At 37.4% G+C, this 21667-nt stretch overlaps 1 protein-coding gene across 1 annotated transcript in view; it reads right to left on the bottom strand.

The window, feature by feature from the left end:
• The window catches only part of LOC138693209 (gustatory and odorant receptor 22-like), a 28663-nt gene extending 7595 nt beyond the window's left edge, over window positions 1-21068 (bottom strand). Inside the window, exons 1-2 of the mRNA XM_069816989.1 lie at window positions 20421-21068; window positions 1467-1748 (exon numbers count right to left, since the gene is read on the bottom strand). Of these exons, the coding sequence (XP_069673090.1) occupies window positions 1467-1649 (183 nt within the window). The 5' untranslated portion in view covers window positions 1650-1748; window positions 20421-21068. The remainder of the gene's footprint in view (window positions 1-1466; window positions 1749-20420) is intronic.
• Between the last annotated feature and the right edge of the window lie 599 nt (window positions 21069-21667).

The raw sequence follows: 21667 nt of genomic DNA, 5'->3' as shown, positions 1-21667 counted from the left end.
TTCTTCAATGTTGGAACTTCTTTCTGCACGATATAAAATTCTTGTATCTTTCTTCTTAAAATACATCGGTTCATATCATCTACAAGAATTAAAAGTTCTCTTGGTCTTTTCTTCCCTGGTGATTCCAGCTTTTCATCTCCTGCACAGACTCTCTCTCTCCTGAGTTTCTTTATTAGGAGCTCTGACCTGTCTATATAAATTACATAAAATGTTGTATTATTAGTATTAGTTAAGTAAGTAATTTTAATACGTAATCAATTGGAATAAAATAAGCCTCCCCTGTAATAGCAGCTGCTCTTTTTGTTGCCTGATTTATAGGAAACAGATATTGAGCTGTTTGTTTCTCTTCATCGCAAAATGCTATTACAAACTTGCTTAATAATATTTCTTTCGCCACTCCGTGCTACAGTGTTCATGTTGAATTGACAACACTGGACTGCAAGTGCAAATAAATTGTCCCGCAAGAAGGCCAAAATTTGAATAGTGGGGGAGAGAAAGGGCGAGAGATAGAAAAGAGAGAGAGAGAGAGAGAGAGAGAGAGAGAGATAGGAATGCAGGGAGAGAAATTAATTACCAAGGCTGAGAAGGAATTAGGGTTCAGTTCGCATATCTTACAGGGGCACAGATCCGATGGTCCGACAATACAACTTACACTTCTACCAATAGGATACTTAGGCTGTACTGAATTACTGCTGAAATATTTCTTGAAATTTCTCTCCGAGTTAAATTGTAGAACTTAAAACAATATGGAGGAGTATTTAATGTAATTCCCCAAATCATATCTATATGAACTCTTGAGTTCTTGATTTAATCTAATTATAAAATGTCCTCTGGGGATTTTATCGATTAGAAACATAATAAAATTAGCCTACGTTTTTACCAGTGACAAAATGTTTTAAAGATATGCGGTTGTCCTATATTTCATGTGCTTCATTCCCTGATGAATTGACAGGAGTGGACACAGAAGTTGAACGTCCTTCCTATAGTTTTATGATATCACTGAAAACATACGTATTCATCAGGCCAATGCCAAAACCACGAATGTGCAAAATTTCGCATTTTCAGCTAAGTGCACTTTCTGAATCTGTAGATTCTTATGCCAAAGTCACATAAGTGAACAATCATTCAATTCCGAGTTATTCACAATTTTTAAAATACTTATGTACTTCCAGATTAGATTGACATTAATTACGGTTCATTTTGACATACATACATACATACATACATACATACATACATACATACATACATACATACATACATACATACATACATACATACATACATACATACATACATACATACATACATACATACACACACATACATGGAAGACAGTATGCTGAAGAGCACTTCTTTTTGCATAAGAAAAGCTGAATTTTTCAGAGATTATATTTTATGCAGAATCATTATTTTTTTTATTTGAAACAATAAGGAAATAGGAGCCAAAACTGAGCGAAGCTCACACTGAGTGTTGCCTTGTTTGCGGAGTCACAGACCACAAATAGTACGAAGGCCATGATGCCACATTCGAAGATCGTGAACGACATTTCAGCCCGATGTTGCACAAGGTTGATCGAAGTGTGGTACACGAAGAAGGTGAGTGTGAGGAACATGCAGAGGATGTAGAAGCCCAGCGTGCAGCTCATGGCGTTGCCCGTGTCGCGTAGCAGGCGGCTCAGCTGCAGCCACAGACCTCGGTGTGGCGCTACGATGTCGGGGGCACAGCGCCGGTGTGACTCCAGTTCCTGCACCACATCAATCGTACATGTGTCACATACCAGACGGGTACTTCCTCATTAATGCATTACACTCAGTGGCGGTTCCTCGGGGGAGGGAAGGGAGGAACGTCCTCCTCACATTTTTCTTCTTTTGAAAGTAAATACCATATTAAATATATGCCTTAAAATTCGAGGAAGATTTGATAATTTTTAAGTTCAGAGCTATAAGAAAACCTCGGTTGATCGAGATTTAAACCACGCGCACTCATGTGCTGCTAGAAAACTGTGAGAAGGATGCGAGATTGTTTGTTCGGAGGAAAGTAAATCCATTCCTTCTTTACTGCAGTTAACACACACAGACAACAGCGCGCTAGCGGCCAGAGAAAGAAGCAGAGTTTTAAAGCAAGTAAATGAACGGATAGGGAGGATATCCTCCTCTGAATCAGCGCATGGGCGGGAAATAGAAACAGACTGGTCTTGCAGCAAGCTCGCTACCGCTGCCATCTAACGATGCTGCATTCAACCAGACTATAACACTTCATCTAGGAGGAGATGACAATAAAAACAGTTTTAACGCAAAACTATGAAGACACCATATAAACTTTTTTTAAAAATTATAAATCAAAATATATTCATTGCACTTTATATAAGCTATATTCATGGTTTGAAACTTTCGAGGATATCTGAAAGTTGAAGTTGGATTTATATAAAACAAAGAGCAAGTAGTTCTAAGTTAGTATCACAGATCTTTTGGCCCCTGAAATTCACTTCCATTCATTGTCTACTAGACAGGGTAACAGCCAAGTTGTCAATTTTGTACAAATATATTTGAGATTGAAAGTAGGTACTCCAAACTGCATTATTTCTAACATAAAAAAATTAATCGGCCACCGGCAGCTTTGAACAATAACAGTAGTATGACTTTACAAGAACTGACATTCTTCAAAAGCATGTGATACTGAACTTGTAAAATGTACATGTGGCAACACAGGCCACGTGGGTGGGTGCAGTGTTCTCGCTTTCCTAACAGATTATTTCTCATTCCCATTTCCGTAAAATGGTTCTGGTTACGTGTTAGTAGCTGGTCTCTTCCAACACGTGTGATGCTGTAGTGTGCGTGAAAAATGCTGCGAGGTTGTGAATTTCCTTGTAATTGTTAATTTGTGCAATTATTCAACAATGAATGGAAGTGAAAACATATCATATTTTGGACAATTTAGGAAACTCAGTTTACAAAAACAGATTATTGCTATACAAAAGGGAAGGCCAACCCTAACACCATCTGGTCTTACATGTATGCATGTAGGCTAATTTGTAGCTTGTTTCTCTCAAGAAGGTGTCATTTTGCGCTGTTAACTTCTTTCCTCCTCTTAATAAATATGCAGGAACTGCCACTGATTACACTGTACATTTATACAGAGAGATCAGATGAGGTCTGGTCAGGAGCGACGGGGTTGTCACTGTGTACTGCTGATACACTAGTGGTGGGAAACGGACAGTGTAGAGTCGCGGTGATACAACCATACACGTTTTTGTAACGATGACGCAACCATGTACCGTATGTATTCGTCCTGGCTCGTGTCAAGATTAATGAATCAGTCTCCAAGTGACTGGCGAGTGACACATTACAGTCATACGGTGTTTTCTTGTGCGTTTAAAGTGAAAGTGTGAGTAAGTGTAAACTGTAAAATAGCTAATCCAATGTTTTCAACTGAACAACGTGTGCTGTATTTATGAGATATAATATTGCAATGTGTGAGCAAAAATAGTGAAGTAGTTAATGTAATAAATTATTGCAATGAATGTAATAAAATTTGTAAGAATGTGTAAGGTAAATCTTATCATGAAATATAAAAATTGATAGAAACCTACATCCTTTAATTTGTATTTGCCTAAATTAGAAATATTTTACTCTTGGTAAATAGAGAAATAGATATTCGATTTAATTTTTCCCAAAACTTAACATATTAATAGAAATAATTTTCTGTACATTATAACAATATTTAACCACATTTAAGACACAAAATTTATTCCTGTAAATTTCCTTACACGCGAGAACGTTTTGATTCGTCAATTTAAATATATCCAAAATAATAAAAAGAATCTGTTATGCCTGTCAGAAATTGTAGATTCTTATGGGTCCTGATATTTGCTGTTTAATGCAGAAACAGAAAAATGAAAATAAAATACACTTATTCCAATTAAATATTCTAGCCTTAAATGTTTTAGTATATTATACATTTTGGCATAAGTACTGCGAGATCTTTCTTTCATGTCACTTTCAGGAAGGTGTCATTTTAGAGTTTGATCAAGAAGCGGGATAATATGTTGTTTTGTTAACATTATTATTTATATTATTATCAATATTATCATTAATATTATTAATATTATTATTAATATTCTTATTAATATTAATATTATTATTATTATTATTATTATTATTATTATTATTATTATTATTATTATTATTATTATTATTATTATTATTATTATTATTATTGTGGTCACTAAAATAATTGGATATCTATTATTATATTTACAATTTAATATTACTACTTTCTGAAATTTGAATAATAGATTAGGTAACATTTTGCGTTACATAGACACCTAACAGATGCTAGTTGGAGAGCGAATTTCTATACTTAGGCGTTGAATCGCGCATGCGTACTATGTACAATGTGTTCCTCTGCTTAGCCGCAAGTGTAAGCTACAGGACTGCTTTGTCATTTTTTGCGGCTTGCCAATTGATACGAAGATTGCCAGTGATTGTTTCTACTCACAATGAAACTATATTGTTTCAAGTTACGTTAATATTGCGTTGTAATATACACCAAACTCAGCATTAACACTGCCTATCATTGTAACCTAAATGCATTGTTCTAATGTTACTATGGAAACAATTTTCAAAATGTAATGGAGCAATTTTAAGTTTTTCAATATTAAGTGCATCGCTTTGGTATGCAAGTGAGTATATTTATCGCGCTATTACAATTTAAGTATTAATAACATAAATAGACTAGTAATTAAGTAAACTGAAATAAAAATTAATACAAAATAAGCTTATATCTGCATCATCCACACTAGCAAACACAACCCAGCAAATTATCAATACGTCCTCAAGAAACATAACTTTGCGAGCTGTATTTCTCTTAAAGTTGTACACTGTTGGTATGTACTGTATATAAATGTGAGAAAATAATTTTTATCATTATTTTATATTGCATTATTTTTGTATCTGATAGTTCGTTCTGTCTATGAGCAATATCTGCAACAGCGAATTTGTTTTTAGACTTCTCCTTCTGATTTGTTCCACCTACCCGCAAATGTGTGAATCGTGATGTAGATGATATTCATTGCTTCGCGAGATAATCGTTCGGCTACATTTGATAAGGATGCGTAGGCGTTAATGTCTGATTCTTAGTGATCTGCCTGTCTAAATGTGAAATAAATACTTAACACCTCGGAATATAAGCACTTTCTTGTAATTTATATTCGCACGCCGAAATCCGGAATAAGTTTTGCGTATTCCTGATTAGTTTTGTGATTCACCCAATTTCTTTCCAAGAAACTTGATCCCTTCAGAATTTAAAATTTTTAGTATTTAAAATACCCTTTAATTGAATTCTATGATGAAAATGTGATGAATTTTGTAGCTCACCATATGATTATATACAAAACGAAATGAAATTCTTATTTTAATTGAACGTAACGTCTTCACATGTAATGGTTTACTACACTGTATAAATTCTGGCCCACATCTATATAATTCGACACTAAAACTTCAGCCTGAATTGGCTACTTGTAGTAATGAAATTTTCAAATGTAGAATTAAGAATTTCATGGTTTATATTATGTATCATGTAGCCTATTGTAAAGCAGGTTTACTTTTTCCCTATTATGTCATTTATCTCAATGTTATATTTGTTACTATATCAATATGATTTGCTGCTTATTACACTAATAATATTAATCCATCACCATTCTTAACATCATCTTTTCTTCACTCTGAAATTATGAAATAAATTATCTCAATTATTACTAGTATCATTGTTATTAACTATTTTTCATCTTTATGTAACTTACTTCTGGTGTTTAAATGTCAGTCTACAAAGTATGTATTTTGTGATTTTTGTATGTTTTTGTCCATCTGTTCCTCTGAAGAATTTGATCCTGGTATTATAATTTTGAATTTTATGTTATAAAGAACAGAGATTTTTATATATGCGAATTATGTACAATTTTTGTAATACTCTCTTATTAGAATTTTAAATTTCAGTTTGGGAACAGCAGAGATATTTTTGTGATTACTCTCTCTCCTTCACATTACTGCGTTTTTTTAATTCCATGGACCACTTCAAGCACGTGGTTCATTTTTGTGGACCCCTAAAATGTCTTGCGTAACTTAGACCCATGGTATTTTAAACCCATGAAATATTCGGATGAATTATTGAATTAAATATCCTAATAAATTGATAGTATGTAAAACGATAGTTTTAGTTTTGAATACCGATATAATTTCAAACTACAAAACTATAAAATTTTTTACATGCTGTGAAAAACGACACCAGAATTTTAGATATAGTACAAGGCTGTCAATGTTTGCTCCCAAAAAAGTTGAAAGTCAGCATTTATATTTATAATGATATCCGACGAGAGATCGCCATCATATGCTGTTAAAAACTCGATGAGAGTGGGATATGAAAGGAATACTCACTTGATTACTGACGGATATTACAGTTTAATTTCTTTATCGTTGTTTCAGTGCCATGCTGTCTTTGTGGCAGGTGTTAAAAATAGACTTTGAAGACACTGATTTAAATCATTTTAAGAACTAAAATTGTGAATGTTTTAGCCAAACCGCAAACAAGACGTTTCCATTTCTTCTGAACTGCGTGTCTGTAGCGATGAGGTAAGCAGAATATATTCCGTCATTCTGATTAAAACCAGAGAACATGATAAAATTAAGCTTAATTAAAAACTATGATGCATAGATGTATGTATTGGCATGACCTTCGTGCACCAAAACATGTAAAATGTTAAAGTGTGCAAAAATGATTTTAAAATGTCGATTTTCCATCTCGAGAACCTGTTTGTAATTATAAAATATAGCTAAGCCAAGAATATTGATATGCATTATTTTGATAAAATTTTGCCAATATATACGTAGGTCTATAGGTATGAAATTTCATTGATTATTATTCTGAAACAATCGAAAATGAAGTTTTTCTAGAGCTTCAACCATGACATCTCTTAATGGGTAGCTGGGAAATAATTTTCACAGCTCCTCGTCTTCTTTGAAGGACAAACTGTTTTTGTCACCATGAATGGACTCTTCTCCCAGTTATTCTTTCCAGAAAGGAAGATGTTCCCTGAATGTTAATGTTAATGTTAATTAATAAATGATTATATGTATAATGATATCCGACGAGAGATCGCCATCATATGCTGTTAAAAACACACAGAGAGTGGTATATGAATTGAATACTCACTTGATAACTCACCGATATTACAGTTTAATTTCTTTATCGTTGTTTCAGTGCCATGCTGTATTTGTACCAGGTGTTAAAAATAGACTTTGAAGACACTGATTTAAATAGTTTTAAAAACTAAAATTGTGAATGTGTTAGCCAAAACGCAAACAAGACGTTTCCATTTCTTCTGAACTGCGTGTCTGTAGCGATGAGGTAAGCAGAATATATTCCGTCATTCTGATTAAAACCAGAGAACATGATAAAATTAAGCTTAATTAAAAACTGTGATACATAGATGTGTATATTGGCATGACCTTCGTGCACCAAAACAAGTAACATGTTAAAGTGTGCAAAAATGATTTTAAAATGTCGATTTTCCATCTCGAGAACCTGTTTGTAATTATAAAATATGGCTAAGCCATGAATTTTGATAGGTATTATTTTGATAAAATTGGTCAATATATACGTAAGTCTAAGTATAGGTATGAAATTTCATAGATTATTATTCTGAAACAATCGAAAATGAAGTTTTTCTAGAGTTTCAACCATGTCATCTCTTAATGGGTAGCCGCGAAATAATTCTCACAACTTCTCGTCTTCTTTGAAGGAAAAAACTGTTTTTGTCACCATGAATGGACTCTTCTTCTAGTTATTCTTTCCATTCCAGAAAGGAAGATGTTCCCTGAATGTTAATGTTAATGTTAATTAATTAATTTTTATATTTATAATGATATCCGACGAGAGATCGCCATCATATGCTGTTAAAAACACATTGAGAGTGGCATATGAATGGAATTCTCACTTGATAGCTCGCGGATATTACAGTTTAATTTCTTTGTCTTTGTTTCAGTGCCATGCTGCCTTTGTGCCAGGTGTTAAAAATAGACTTTGAAGACACTGATTTAAATAGTTTTAAAAACTAAAATTGTGAATGTTTTAGCTAAAACGCAAACAAGACATTTCCATTCCTTCTGAACTGTGTGTCTGTAGCGATTAGGTAAGCAGAATATATTCCGTCATTCTGATTAAAACCAGAGAACATGATAAAATTAAGCTTAATTAAAAGTGTGATACATAGATGTGTGTATTGGCATGACCTTCGTGCACCAAAACAAGTAACATGTTAAAGTGTGCAAAAATGATTTTAAAATGTCGATTTTCCATCTCGAGAACCTGTTTGTAATTATAAAATATAGCTAAGCCATGCATTTTGATAGGTGTTATTTTGATAACATTGGTCAATATATACGTAGGTCTAAGTATAGGTATGCAATTTAATTGATTATTATTCTGAAAGAATCGAAAATGAAGTTTTTCTAGAGTTTCAACCATGTCAGCTCTTAATGTCTAGCTGGGAAATAATTCTCACAGATCCTAGTCTTCTTTGAAGGACAAACTATTTTTGTCACCATGAATGGACTCTTCTTCCAGTTATTCTTTTCTTTCCAGAAAGGAAGATGTTCCCTGAATGTTAATGTTAATTAATAATATTTTTTTATATATATAATGATATCCGGCGAGAGATCGCCATCATATGCTGTTAAAATCTCACTGAGAATGACATATGAATGGAATACTCACTTGATTACTCACGGATATTACAGTTTAATTTCTTTATCGTTGTTTCAGTGCCATGCTGTATTTGTGCAATGTGTTAAAAATTGACTTTGAAGACACCGATTTAAATAGTTTTAAGAACTAAAAATGTGGACTTTTTAGCAAAAATGCAGACAAAACATTCCCATTATTGTTGAGCTGTGTGTCTATAGCGTGTGAGGTAAGTAGGATATATTCCGTCATCCTGATTAAAACCAGAAAACATGATAAAATTAAGCATAATTAAAAAATATGATACTTCGAAGTGATATTGGCATGATCTTCGTGCATCAAAACATGCAAAGTTTTACTAATAGGTAGAGCTGGGATTTCTTTGTAATTGCCAATTTTTTTCTCTTAAGTATTAATTTAAATATTTAAATTGTGCATGTTTCATGGAAAAACATGAAACTTGGTAGAGTTTTATGGTACTTACATTGAAACGTCTATTTGAGTCTTTCGTTTCTATTTGATCGCTTCAATGTGATTTCGATGTTCATGTCCTCGGCCAATCAGTTCAGTGGAGTTTACACGATAAATCCAATTCTATTTGTAGTGCAATTTTGGTTACTATGTTTATCAGGGGAATTTACAATCGCCCGTTAAGTATATTATGATATGGTAGATGATGATTGCAGTAAATGGAAGGAGAAGCAATTAAATGATACGCGATTGCGCGTCCCTGGAAGGGAATTTGGATTGTTAGGTAGAATCTATGTGAGCTCCAAGCCTATTACATACTTGTCTCACTCCATTTTTCTTAAGAGAATTTTGAAGGGGAGAATATAGCGTTGTAAGCACGGTAGTGCAGTGTTTCTGCACTCTTTTGATGATGAGGCCTCCTTTTCCTCACTTTCGTTTAGTGCGGTCCCTGGCGTAATATATAGAGTAGAACAGTGATTCTCAACCGGAGACCGCAGTCCTCTGTGAATGAAACTTCCATTTTGTAATTTTTCTTTGTTATAAATTTTAATGTTTTCTATACAAAAAATTTCTAGTTGCTTCTATTAATTTCCCCACAACTATTACTTTAATACTTTTTAATTACTTAGTAAATTTGTCAAAATTTCTACTTTTTCAGAATGCATCTAGTACTATCACAAAATACAAGTTACAGGTCAGAATGAAATGTACGGTACAACATCTTTGAAGTGGATTTAATGCAACTGAACAGCCATAATTTGAATTTAGATTAGGCCTATACTCGAGTAAGTGAACTGAAACTCAGTTAAAAAGTTATTTATTATCCGGATAATGTATGATATGAGATCAGCCTCATGAGCTAGTAGCCAGAGCGTTTGACTACATTTCACGAGGTCCCGGGTTCGATTCCCGGTTAGAACACAGGGATTTTTCCTTAAAGAGGAATGTTCCTATGTTCGTCCATGGTCTGCAAATTAGATTAGGCTTAGGTTCAAAACATCTCACAAACTGCAATCTCGTTAGTGAAACATTAGTCTATTGTAAATGATTTGTATCCACAAAATTCAAAAGATATTATTTTATATAATGTAATGCAGTAGTCTAGTATTTTTTTTTTTGATAAACTGAAATAACGGCTCTCACTAACGTTTGACCCTCTATTAAAGTATCCAACACGTTTCATACATTAACACCTATCTGAATGTATTTTTATACTACCATATCATAATGTGACAATTGAGGACGTACTGTTCTCCAACCACGAGACAAACCCTGAAAGGTATGTGCTTACTATTGCGTCATATATTGGAGCGAAGTAGATAGATAATATTATATTTATAATGTCAGTTTAAAAATCACGCGCTCTCCTGCATATGTTATTTCCTGTATGGAGGGATTAAAAGACCAGGAGATTAACCGCGATCTAATTTTGTAACTAGCGCAGTATAAAAATGTGTCTATCAGTGTTATTGTTTGTGCTTGGGCAGACAGCCAATAGAGATATGAGTACCACGTGTGTGACCTTATGACATCTTATGACAAATTCATTCACAGCATCACCCCGCTCCGTCTCATTCCCTGGAGACTTTCTCGTGGTTGGAGTACAATAGCTGCAATAAGGGCCCATAGCCCCATAGGCCCTTTTTCCGGAGAATGCATAAATCGATTATACTCACAATGTTTCGTTGAGAAATATTGAACAATAATGTTGAAAAAACCTGTTTGTTTTAAAATATGTTATAGACCCTGCACTGTTTTTAAAAATTTCAACTCTATATATCTCAGAACAACATTTTGGAGTATGGGTCCTTATTGCAGCTATCTCCTCAATTACTACCTTATTTGAGAATAAGTGAAGGACATACATTTCCTGCATTAAAATAAAACAATTGAAAATGAGGTTGGTAAAGAAACAATGGAACCCTACTTTTCCGGATTAGAATACTTTGCTGCACTATTTTTATAAATAATATTTTACACAATATTATTGCAATCAGATTACAGCAACTCAAATTTAGGCAGCATTTTAACATTCAATAAATGGATAATTATATGAATGACTTAGATTTTTCTAGGAAACACGCCGACAAAACATTTTCTGTAATCGTAGTTACCCTTTTATTCCCGGACGAAACTACGAAAAACTGATAGCTATGCTCTCTCATAAAATTGTCTAGATATTTCAAGGAGCAGTTGGTTACTCGCACTGTACGCTACTTCGGCGGTATCGGGTGGAGTTCCGATCATATACTATTCGTCACATAACTATCCATAATAATTTGCAGTATTTTTCGTAATCTTCAAACAAATTTGAAGCAATGACAATTGTTAAATTACATAACGTTAGGCTTAGACTAAATAAAAGTTATCTGACCATGGGATAGTAACAAACTAACAAATGCTCGTCTATTCGCGTTTTGTAGCAATGCGGAATTTTAAACCAAATATTATAACATTAACTACTATGTACTATTATATCTTAATATTATCGTACTATCACAAATAATATAAAACATACACGTATAAAACTCAATGCAAACCTCGTGCCATATGCAATCCTCGGTAAAAATTGGGTTATAACCAGTGATACTCAGATATGCAATGGATACTTTTTTACGCTAGTACGCCTACTACAATATTCTATTAACTGTTCTCTATTGTAACAAGTAAAATAGGCCTACTTTATGACCTTCTTGTAATATGAAGACATCTATACCTTCTCCTGTATATTACACTTAAGGGAAAAGAAACAATGCTGAATGAAACAGAGTAGACTAGAACAACTCCATAAAATATCTTTCGGCGTATTAATTGATGTTCTGAGAATGCTACAACCTTAAGCCACACAGTGAAACTTTCAAAAGAAGGCATATTAAAGGTTTAGATTTCAGTAACTTATCATTAGATGCGGTAGGCACCTAATATCTTCTGCGGTCCACACCTGTGGAATAACGGTCAGCGCGTCTGGCCGCGAAACCAGGTGGCCCGGGTTCGATTCCCGGTCGGGGCAAGTTACCTGGTTGAGGTTTTTTCCGGGGTTTTCCCTCAACCCAATATGAGTAAATGCCGGGTAACTTTCGGTGTTGGACCCCGGACTCATTTCACCGGCATTATCACCTTCATCTCATTCAGACGCTAAATAACCTTAGATGTTGATAAAGCGTCGTAAAATAACCTACTAAAATAAATATCTTCTGCGTATACTTCAGTTATTTCGTGAATATACTGTATTTCGTAATATTTTTCTAGTAGCTTCCACATATTATATGTAAGAAATGAACTTACACAATAAAGTGTATTTGTAAAAATGTGGCTTTAGACTATATCAGTCTCACCTCTCCAATTATCTGCAAACTTTCATAGACGCTTCGTGCCGATAAATAAACAATGTTCTTAAATCCTCAGGATTCTCGATCTGAAGTAGCAGAAGAACAGTAACATTGTTGAAGTTGAGTTGATACTTTGCCTTCCTGTCTGTAAATTCTTTGATGAGGGATTGAAGTCAACAAAGAACTTGCGTTTTGTAACTGAAAAAAATTATAGAATGTGATCGAGAATAAGTTGGTAAACGTTAACCTAAAATAATTAATATTTCAATAGCAGAGTAAAGTGGTTGGTGTCAATGTATGTCTGAAAACTAGACATAGAAAAGATGTAAGTGCCAATATCGTTTAAAATTATAAAAAAAAAAATTAAGAATTGAAACTATGTTTCTGCCTCAAACCACTAATCAAAATTATATCTCTTTGTATTTTATTTAGCCCTCCTACTCCTATAGATATGCAGAATCTATGATATTAGGCCTACATTACTAGTAGCACAAGAAAGCTCTATTTTCTACGATTTGTCTCTTTGGTATGTACATACTTCCTATGTCCAGTCTTCAACCCACTTAGTCACATGAAGTGTTAAATTATAAATTCGGATTCTATCGAAACATATATCCTTTCAATTTAATCACAAGTTAGAATTTTAATCGTTCCTTCTTTATTTGGTCTAAATGTGAACAAAGATTTTATAAGTTGTACGTGGTATTTAAATAATTATTATGAGTTACAACTATATTTTATTATCTTGTTCTTATTTTTAAGTGAAAGAAGCTGTTGGTGGAGAAGACTATTCGTATCTTACTTTTATCGAGTTCCCGTAATGGTGAGCTAATTGGAATGATAATCATGGTATAATGAAGAAATGAAATCAAAAAGGAAGCTAGTATAGTTAGAAGAAAATGGGAGGCATATAAATAAAAACAAAATGTAGAGCAGGAAAAGAATAGCGATGTGAAAAAGGATTAGTAGAATCATTGAAAGTGCAAATGTGAGCTGAGGATGAGAAAGAGGAGTAGCAAAAGCAAGCAGATAAATAGAGTTAAGCGGTATGCATACCGGGGGATTAGCATGAGCATGCGGAGTAGCGAAAGTTATGGAGCAGAAAAACCATAAAGATCAGACAGCAAATCTTTACATGCAGGCAGAGAACGAAAGTCGGAGAAGCAGAAAAGGCGCAATATTCAGTAAGAGCAAGAACAGGAGGAGGAAGAAAAGCAAAAGCGTCGGAGGATAAAGGGCGCAATATTCAGTAAGAGGAAAACATAAAGAGGAAGAAAAACAAAAGCGTCGGAGCATAAAGGGCGCAATATTCAGTAAGAGGAAAACATAAAGAGGAAGAAAAGCAAAAGCGTCGGAGCATAAAGGGCGCAATATTCAGTAAGAGGAAGAAGAGGAGGAGGAGGAAGAAAAGCAAAAGCGTCGGCGCATAAAGGGCGCAATATTCAGTAATAGGAAAAACAGGAGGAAGACAAGCAAAAGCGTCGGCGCATAAAGGGCGCAATATTCAGTAAGAGGAAGAAGAGGAGGAAGGAAAGGAAAAGCGTCGGAGCATAATGGGCGCAATATTCAGTAAGAGGAGAAAGGGGAGGAGGAAGAAGAAAAGCAAAAGCGTCGGAGCATAATGGGCGCAATATTCAGTAAGAGGAGAAAGAGGAGGAGGAAGAAGAAAAGTAAAAGCGTCGGAGGATAATGGGCGCAATAGTCAGTAAGAGGAGGAGGAAGAAGAAAAGCAAAAGCGTCGGAGCATAATGGGCGCAATATTCAGTAGCAAGAAGTACAGGAGGAGGAAGAAAAGCAAAAAATTCGCACCATAAAGGGCGCGATATTAAGTAATGGGAAGAAGAGAAGGAGGAAGAAAAGCAAAAGCGTCGGAGCATAATGGGCGCAATATTCAGTAAGAAGAAGAGCTGAAGGAGGAAGAAAAGCAAAAGCGTCGGAGAATAAAGGGCGCAATGTTCAGTAAGAGCAAGAAGCAGAAGGATGAAGAAACGCAAAATGACCCGAGCATAAGGGTCGCAATATTCAGTAAAAGCAAGAACAGGAGGAAGAAAAGCAAAAGCGGCGGAGCATAAAGGGCAATGCTCAGCAACAGAGAGACCAGAAGGAGGCGTACAAGCAGAAGCGGCGGAGCATAAAGGGCAATTTTGAGCAACAGATTTACCAGAAAAGTCGTACAAGCAGAAGCGGCGGAGCATAAAGGCCAATGTTCAGAAATAGATAGACCAGAAGGAGGCGTACAAGCAGAAGCGGCGGAGTATAAAGGTCAATGTTCAGCAACAGATCGAGCAGAAGGAGGCGTACAAGCAGAAGCGGCGGAGCATAAAGGGTAATGCTCAGGAACAGATAGACCAGAAGGAGACGTACAAGCAGAAGCGGCGGAGCATCAAGGGCAATGCTCAGCAACAGATATACCAGAAGGAGGCGTACAAGCAGAAGCGGCGGAGCATAAAGGGCAATGTTCAGCAACAGATAGACCAGAAGGAGGCGTACAAGCAGAAGCAGCGAAGCATAAAGGGCAATGCTCGGCAACAGATAGACCAGAAGGAGGAGTACAAGCAGAAGCGGCGGAGCATAAAGAGCGATGTTCATCAACAGATAGACCAGAAGGAGGCGTACAAGCAGAAGCGGCCGGGCATAAAGGGCAATGCTCGGCAACAGATAGACCAGAAGGAGGCGTACAAGCAGAAGCGGCGGGGCATAAAGGGCAATGCTCGGCAACAGATAGACCAGAAGGAGGCGTACAAGCATAAGCGGCAGGGCATAAAGGGCAATGCTCGGCAACAGATAGAGCAGAAGGAGGCGTACAAGCAGAAGCGGCGGGGCATAAAGGGCAATACTCGGCAACAGATAGACCAGAAGGAGGCGTACAAGCAGAAGCGGCGGAGCATGAAGGGCATTGCTCGGCTACAGATAGAGGAGAAGGAGGCGTACAAGTAGAAGCGGCGGGGCATAAAGGGCAATGCTCAGCAACAGATAGACCAGAAGGAGGAGTACAAGAAGTAGCGTCTTAGCATAAAGTGCAATGCTCGGCAACAGATAGTCTAGAAGGAGGCGTACAAGCAGAAGCGGCGGGCATAAAGGGCAATGCTCTGCAACAGATAGACCAGAAGGAGGCGTACAAGCAGAAGCGGCGGGGCATAAAGGGCAATGCTCGGCATCACATAGACCAGAAGGAGGCGTACAAGCAGAAGCGGCGGAGCATAAAGGGCAATGCTCAACAACAGATAGACCAGAAGGAGGCGTACAAGAAGTAGCGTCGGAGCATAAAGGGCAATGCTCGGGAACAGATAGACTAGGAGGCGTACAAGCAGAAGCGGCGGGCATAAAGGGCAATGCTCGGCAACAGATAGACTAGAAGGAGGCGTACAAGCAGAAGCGGCGGGGCATAAATGGCAATGCTCGGCAAGAGATTGACCAGAATGAGGCGTACAAGCAGAAGCGGCGGAGCATAAAGGCAATGGTGAGCAAGAGATAGACCAGAAGGAGGCGTACAAGCAGAATTGGCGGAGCATAAAGGGCAATGCTCAGCAACAGATAGACCAGAAGGAGGCGTACAAGCAGAAGCGGCGGAGCATAAAGGGAAATGCTAAGCAACAGATAGACCTGAAGGAGGCGAACAAGCAGAAGCGGCGGAGCATAAAGGGCAATGCTCGGCAACAGATAGACCAGAAGGAGGCGTACAAGCAAAAGCGGCGGAGCAAAAAGGGCATTGCTCGGCAACAGATATACCAGAAGGAGGCGTAAAAGCAGAAGCTGTGGAGCATAAAGGGCAATGCTCGGCAACAGATAGACCAGAAGGAGGCGTACAAGCAGAAGCGGCGGAGCATGAAGGGCAATGCTCGGCTACAGATAGACCAGAAGGAGGCGTACAAGCAGAAGCGGCGGAGCATGAAGGGCAATGCTCGGCAACAGATAGACCAGAAGGAGGCGTACAAGCAGAAGCGGCGGAGCATAAAGGGCAATGCTCGGCAACAGATATACCAGAAAGAGGCGTACAATCAGAAGCGGCGGAGCATAAAGGGCAATTCTCGGCAACAGATAGACCAGAAGGAGGCGTACAAGCAGAAGCGGCGGGCATAAAGGGCAATGCTCGGCAACAGATAGACCAGAAGGAGGCGTACAATCAAAAGCGGCGGAGCATAAAGGGCAATGCTCGGCAACAGATATACCAGAAGGAGGCGTAAAAGCAGAAGCTGTGGAGTATAAAGGGCAATGCTCGGCAACAGATACACCAGAAGGAGGCGTACAAGCAGAAGCGGCGGAGCATGAAGGGCAATGCTCGGCTACAGATAGACCAGAAGGAGTCGTACAAGCAGAAGCGGCGGAGCATAAAGGGCAATGCTCGGCAACAGATAGACCAGAAGGAGGCGTACAAGCAGAAGCGGCGGAGCATAAAGGGCAATGCTCGGCAACAGATAGACCAGAAAGAGGCGTACAATCAGAAGCGGCGGAGCATAAAGGGCAATGCTCGGCAACAGATAGACCAGAAGGAGGCGTACAAGCAGAAGCGGCGGGCATAAAGGGCAATGCTCGGCAACAGATAGAGCAGAAGGAGGCGTACAAGCAGAAGCGGCGGGGCATAAAGGGCAATGCTCGGCAACAGATAGACCAGAAGGAGGCGTACAAGCAGAAGCGGCGGAGCATAAAGGGCAATGCTCAGCAACAGATAGACCAGAAGGAGGCGTACAAGAAGTAGCGTCGGAGCATAAAGGGCAATGCTCGGCAACAGATAGACTAGGAGGCGTACAAGCAGAAGCGGCGGGCATAAAGGGTAATGCTCGGCAACAGATAGACTAGAAGGAGGCGTACAAGCAGAAGCGGCGGAGCATAAAGGGCAATGCTCGGCATCATATAGACCAGAAGGAGGCGTACAAGCAGAAGCGGCGGAGGATAAAGGGCAATGCTCAACAACAGATAGACCAGAAGGAGGCGTACAAGCAGAAGCGGCGAAGCATAAAGGGCAATGCTCGGCAATAGATAGACCAGAAAGAGGCGTAAAAGCAGAAGCGGCGGAGCATAAAGGGCAATGCTCGGCAACAGATAGACCAGAAGGAGGCGTACAAGGAGAAGCGGCGGAGCATAAAGGGCAATGCTCGGCAACAGGTATACCAGAAGGAGGCGTAAGAGCAGAAGCGGTGGAGTATAAAGGGCAATGCTCTGCAACAGATAGACCAGAATGAGGCGTTCAAGCAGAAGCGGCGGAGCATAAAGGCAATGCTCGCCAACAGATAGACCAGAAGGACGCGTACAAGCAGAAGCGGCGGAGCATAAATGGCAATGCTCGGCTACAGATAGAGCAGAAGGAGGCGTACAAGCAGAAGCGACGGAGCATAAAGGGCAATGCTCGGCTACAGATAGACCAGAAGGAGGCGTACAAGGAGAAGCGGCGGAGCATAAAGGGCAATGCTCGGCAACAGGTATACCAGAAGGAGGCGTAAGAGCAGAAGCGGTGGAGTATAAAGGGCAATGCTCGGCAACAGATAGACCAGAAGGACGCGTACAAGCAGAAGCGGCGGAGCATAAATGGCAATGCTCGGCTACAGATAGAGCAGAAGGAGGCGTACAAGCAGAAGCGGCGAAGCATAAAGGGCAATGCTCGGCTACAGATAGAGCAGAAGGAGGCGTACAAGCAGTAGCGGCGGAGCATAAAGGGCAATGCTCGGCTACAGATAGAGCAGAAGGAGGCGTACAAGCAGAAGCGGCGGAGCATAAAGGGCAATGCTCGGCTACAGATAGAGCAGAAGGAGGCGTACAAGCAGTAGCGGCGGAGCATAGATGATAATGTTCGGCAGGAGATCGACCAGAAGGAGGAGGTCAAGTAAAAGCGGTGGAGCTAAAAAGGGCAATGCTTATTAAGTGATAGACCTGAAGGAAGTAGAGAACCAAAAGTGGCGAAGCAGAAAGTTTACAATCAGCGGTAAGATGAAGAGCTGGTAGCCAACCAGAAGGGATGGGCAACTAAATGTATAATGAACTTAAGGAGAAGGAACATATAGATAAATAGAATTCTGAGTGAAGTTATTTAAATAAGGGAAAACATTTTTGTCTCCCCAAATGCATATTGTCCTGAAATATATATTATATTTTACATTCTATATGATAAAATTGATTACATTATAAGATAGCAATTGTCTTCCTACACTTCTAAGTTTCTATGTGATGGCCTATAGCCTAATATCTTTTGTTATTATTTGATCTTGTACCTTGTTAAAGTTATGTGTTATTTTCCTGTTATGAATTATTGTTTTATTCTATTTTATAAAGTAGATTTTGTGGACTTCATAAACATTTCATTATTTATATTTACTGTAGAACGAAAAATAAATCACATTGAAGCAAGATAATTTGTTTTTGTAAAATATATATATGGATTAAAATGTAAACTGAAGTACGACTAAATCTTAGTCAAAAAAGTTTTGCCTAAACAAATATAAAAATATATAGTATGATGATTATTTAGGCTGTTGGTGATTTATGGTAAGTATAGACTGAATCCCACACCTGTGGGGTAACGGTCAGCGCGTCTGGCTGTGAAACCAGGTGGCCCGGGTTCGAATCCCGGTCGGGGCAATTTACCTGGTTGAGGTTTTTTCCGGGGATTTCCCCTCAACCCAATAGGAGCAAATGCTGGGTAACTTTCGGTGCTGGACCCCGGACTCATTTCATCGGCATTATCACCTTCATATCATTCAGAAGCTAAATAACCTAGATGTTGATACAGCGTCGTAAAATAACCCAATAAAAAATAGACTGAATCGTTCCGAAGGCACTACTTGTAAAACTAAATAAATTATCGGAAAATGCAAGGATATCAGTAAAGACTCCAATTTAGGGGCGAGGTTATTTTATGTGAAGAAATGCCAAATCTTTGGACTCCCATATTTATCTATTATGGTAAGTTATTTGTACAGCTTCTCTCAGGTATATTTTGCCGCCTCAACCAGCTGAACGAAAACTTGTAGTGTGCAAGTACTTCCGTTATTCTCAATGCAGAACAAAGTAACAGCTCTAATAAAAACATGGGGCTCATCATTAAAGAAATGGATTGTAGAAGCACATGTTCCTTACCAGTATTCAGTGATTTGTTGTGTGAAAGTAAAGCTCTTCTAATTACTGTACTGGGAGCGAATATAAAAATTGGTTTCATTTTGGAGATGCCGATAAGCTCACTGTATTATAATATCAATTTTTGTTTACCACCTGTGCTTATCTTAATATTTGGATTTATATGAACGTTTTCGACACTCGGTGTGTGTCATCTTCAGATATGGGGCCTATGTCATTGTGTATTGTGAAGCCTTAGCTTCTTAATTATGTTGTGGGTTGTTCACTTGTGTATGGCCTTTCATGATTTCTTAGTTTACTATAAGCAGTATGTGGCTGGTTATTGTGATTCTGTTAAGTTCTATCTTTTGAAAAACCCGTATAGGACAATAAAATTATGTTAAAAACATTATAACACATAATTATAAACAAATAAAAAACAAATAAATATATACACTATAAAAACACTGTAAAACACTGTATACACTATATTACTTTTTCACATATATGGTTGGCTGTGTTGGCCTGTTGTATCGTTAAAATTGGGTTACTTTACTGATCTTGGTAAGAACTGTCTTTTTGACGCACTTTCACTGATATTCCATATTGTATGTTGGGGTTTTTTGATGTTGTTCAAGTTGACTGCTGTGGATCGTGGATGCTGTTGTTGAATACTTAGACGTATATAATACAAGCTATTTTCTGTTGGTCCGCTGTCTAGTATGGCCATGCGTGTCTGCAAGAATTTACTTTATATTAATATATAGAATTAATACGATTTTGTTTTTTATTAAGTTGGAGTCTGTCGCGTAAAATGTTGAATGGAAAATACTTACTATTTTAGATGATGTTGGAATGTTCCTATGTGGTGCATGGCTGGGACTAGAATGGCGGGCTCAATTACAATATTTTCTTAATGTACGTCATCTGGAGTGGGAAGTGGAGGGGGTATTGGTGGGATCTGTATGGTTGTTGTGTGTGTTTGTTTCGGCGGGAATAATTTAAACAAGTTAAAAAGTGGGTTATTTGTATTGGCTATTTGTTCATTGAGAAGGGGTTTTCCTGAGTTAAATTCTTTTGTAATGCGAAATTGTTCCGCGGTGTCTATTGTGGAGTTATTTATGATTTTTAATATTTTTAATGTGTCATTTATATTTGTTAATTCATGATTTTCTTCGATGAGGTGCTGTGCAAATTTGGATTTGTTCCTATTGTAAATAAAATCGGAGGTATGTTCACGGTATCTAATTTTGAAGTTACGTCGAGTCTGACCTATGTATGTTTTGGGGCAGTTTTTACATTTCAATTGATATATTCCGCTGTTTAGTAATGGTTCGTAGTTGTTGATTTTGTTCGGAATTATATTGTTTAGTTTATTGTTGGTGCTGGGGGCTATATTGATGTTTTATTTTTTGAAAAAGTTACTGAGCTTGTTTGATATTTTCCCATAGAAAGTCAAACTGTGCCATTGTTTTTTGTTTTTTATTTTTATGGGTTGGAGTGTAGTAGAGTCTTTTTTATTTAGTTTTAATTTTATTTTTTGTATTAATTTATTGATCAATTGGTTTTCATATCCGTTTTCTCTAGCTAGTTTTTTTTATGTAATTTAGTTCTTTGTTGTAATTATCTTTATTTAATGAGGTTGTAAGCAATCTGTCACTTGAGAAAACGGAATTTGCTGATTTTGTGTGTAATGGGGTGTGTGGATTGTTTGTTTATAGAGTGTGTGGTTGAAGTTTGTTTTCTGTATATGTTGAATGTTATTATTGGAGGTTCTATTGTTATGTTTAGGTCCAAAAAATTGAGACTATTTTTATTGTTACTTTGTTCTAATGTGAATTTTATATTTTGGTGCAGTTTGTTGAATTCATTTAATATTTGATTGTCTATGTTTTGAGTGTTTTCATATAGTATTAATGTATCGTCGACATATCTCGCGTAAATACTAAAGTTGAATTTTTTGCTTAGGTTATTTATGTGTTTGTTTTCTAGATCTAGTAAGAATATATTAGCTAAAAATCCAGAGAGGGGGTCACCCATGGCTAATCCTGTTGATTGGGTGTATATTTTATTGTCGAATTTA

Source organism: Periplaneta americana, chromosome 17 (genome assembly GCF_040183065.1).
Source record: "Periplaneta americana isolate PAMFEO1 chromosome 17, P.americana_PAMFEO1_priV1, whole genome shotgun sequence".
Classification (NCBI taxonomy): domain Eukaryota; kingdom Metazoa; phylum Arthropoda; class Insecta; order Blattodea; family Blattidae; genus Periplaneta; species Periplaneta americana.
Note: the sequence above shows the minus strand (reverse complement) of the source record. Positions and strands in the feature narration are given on the sequence as shown.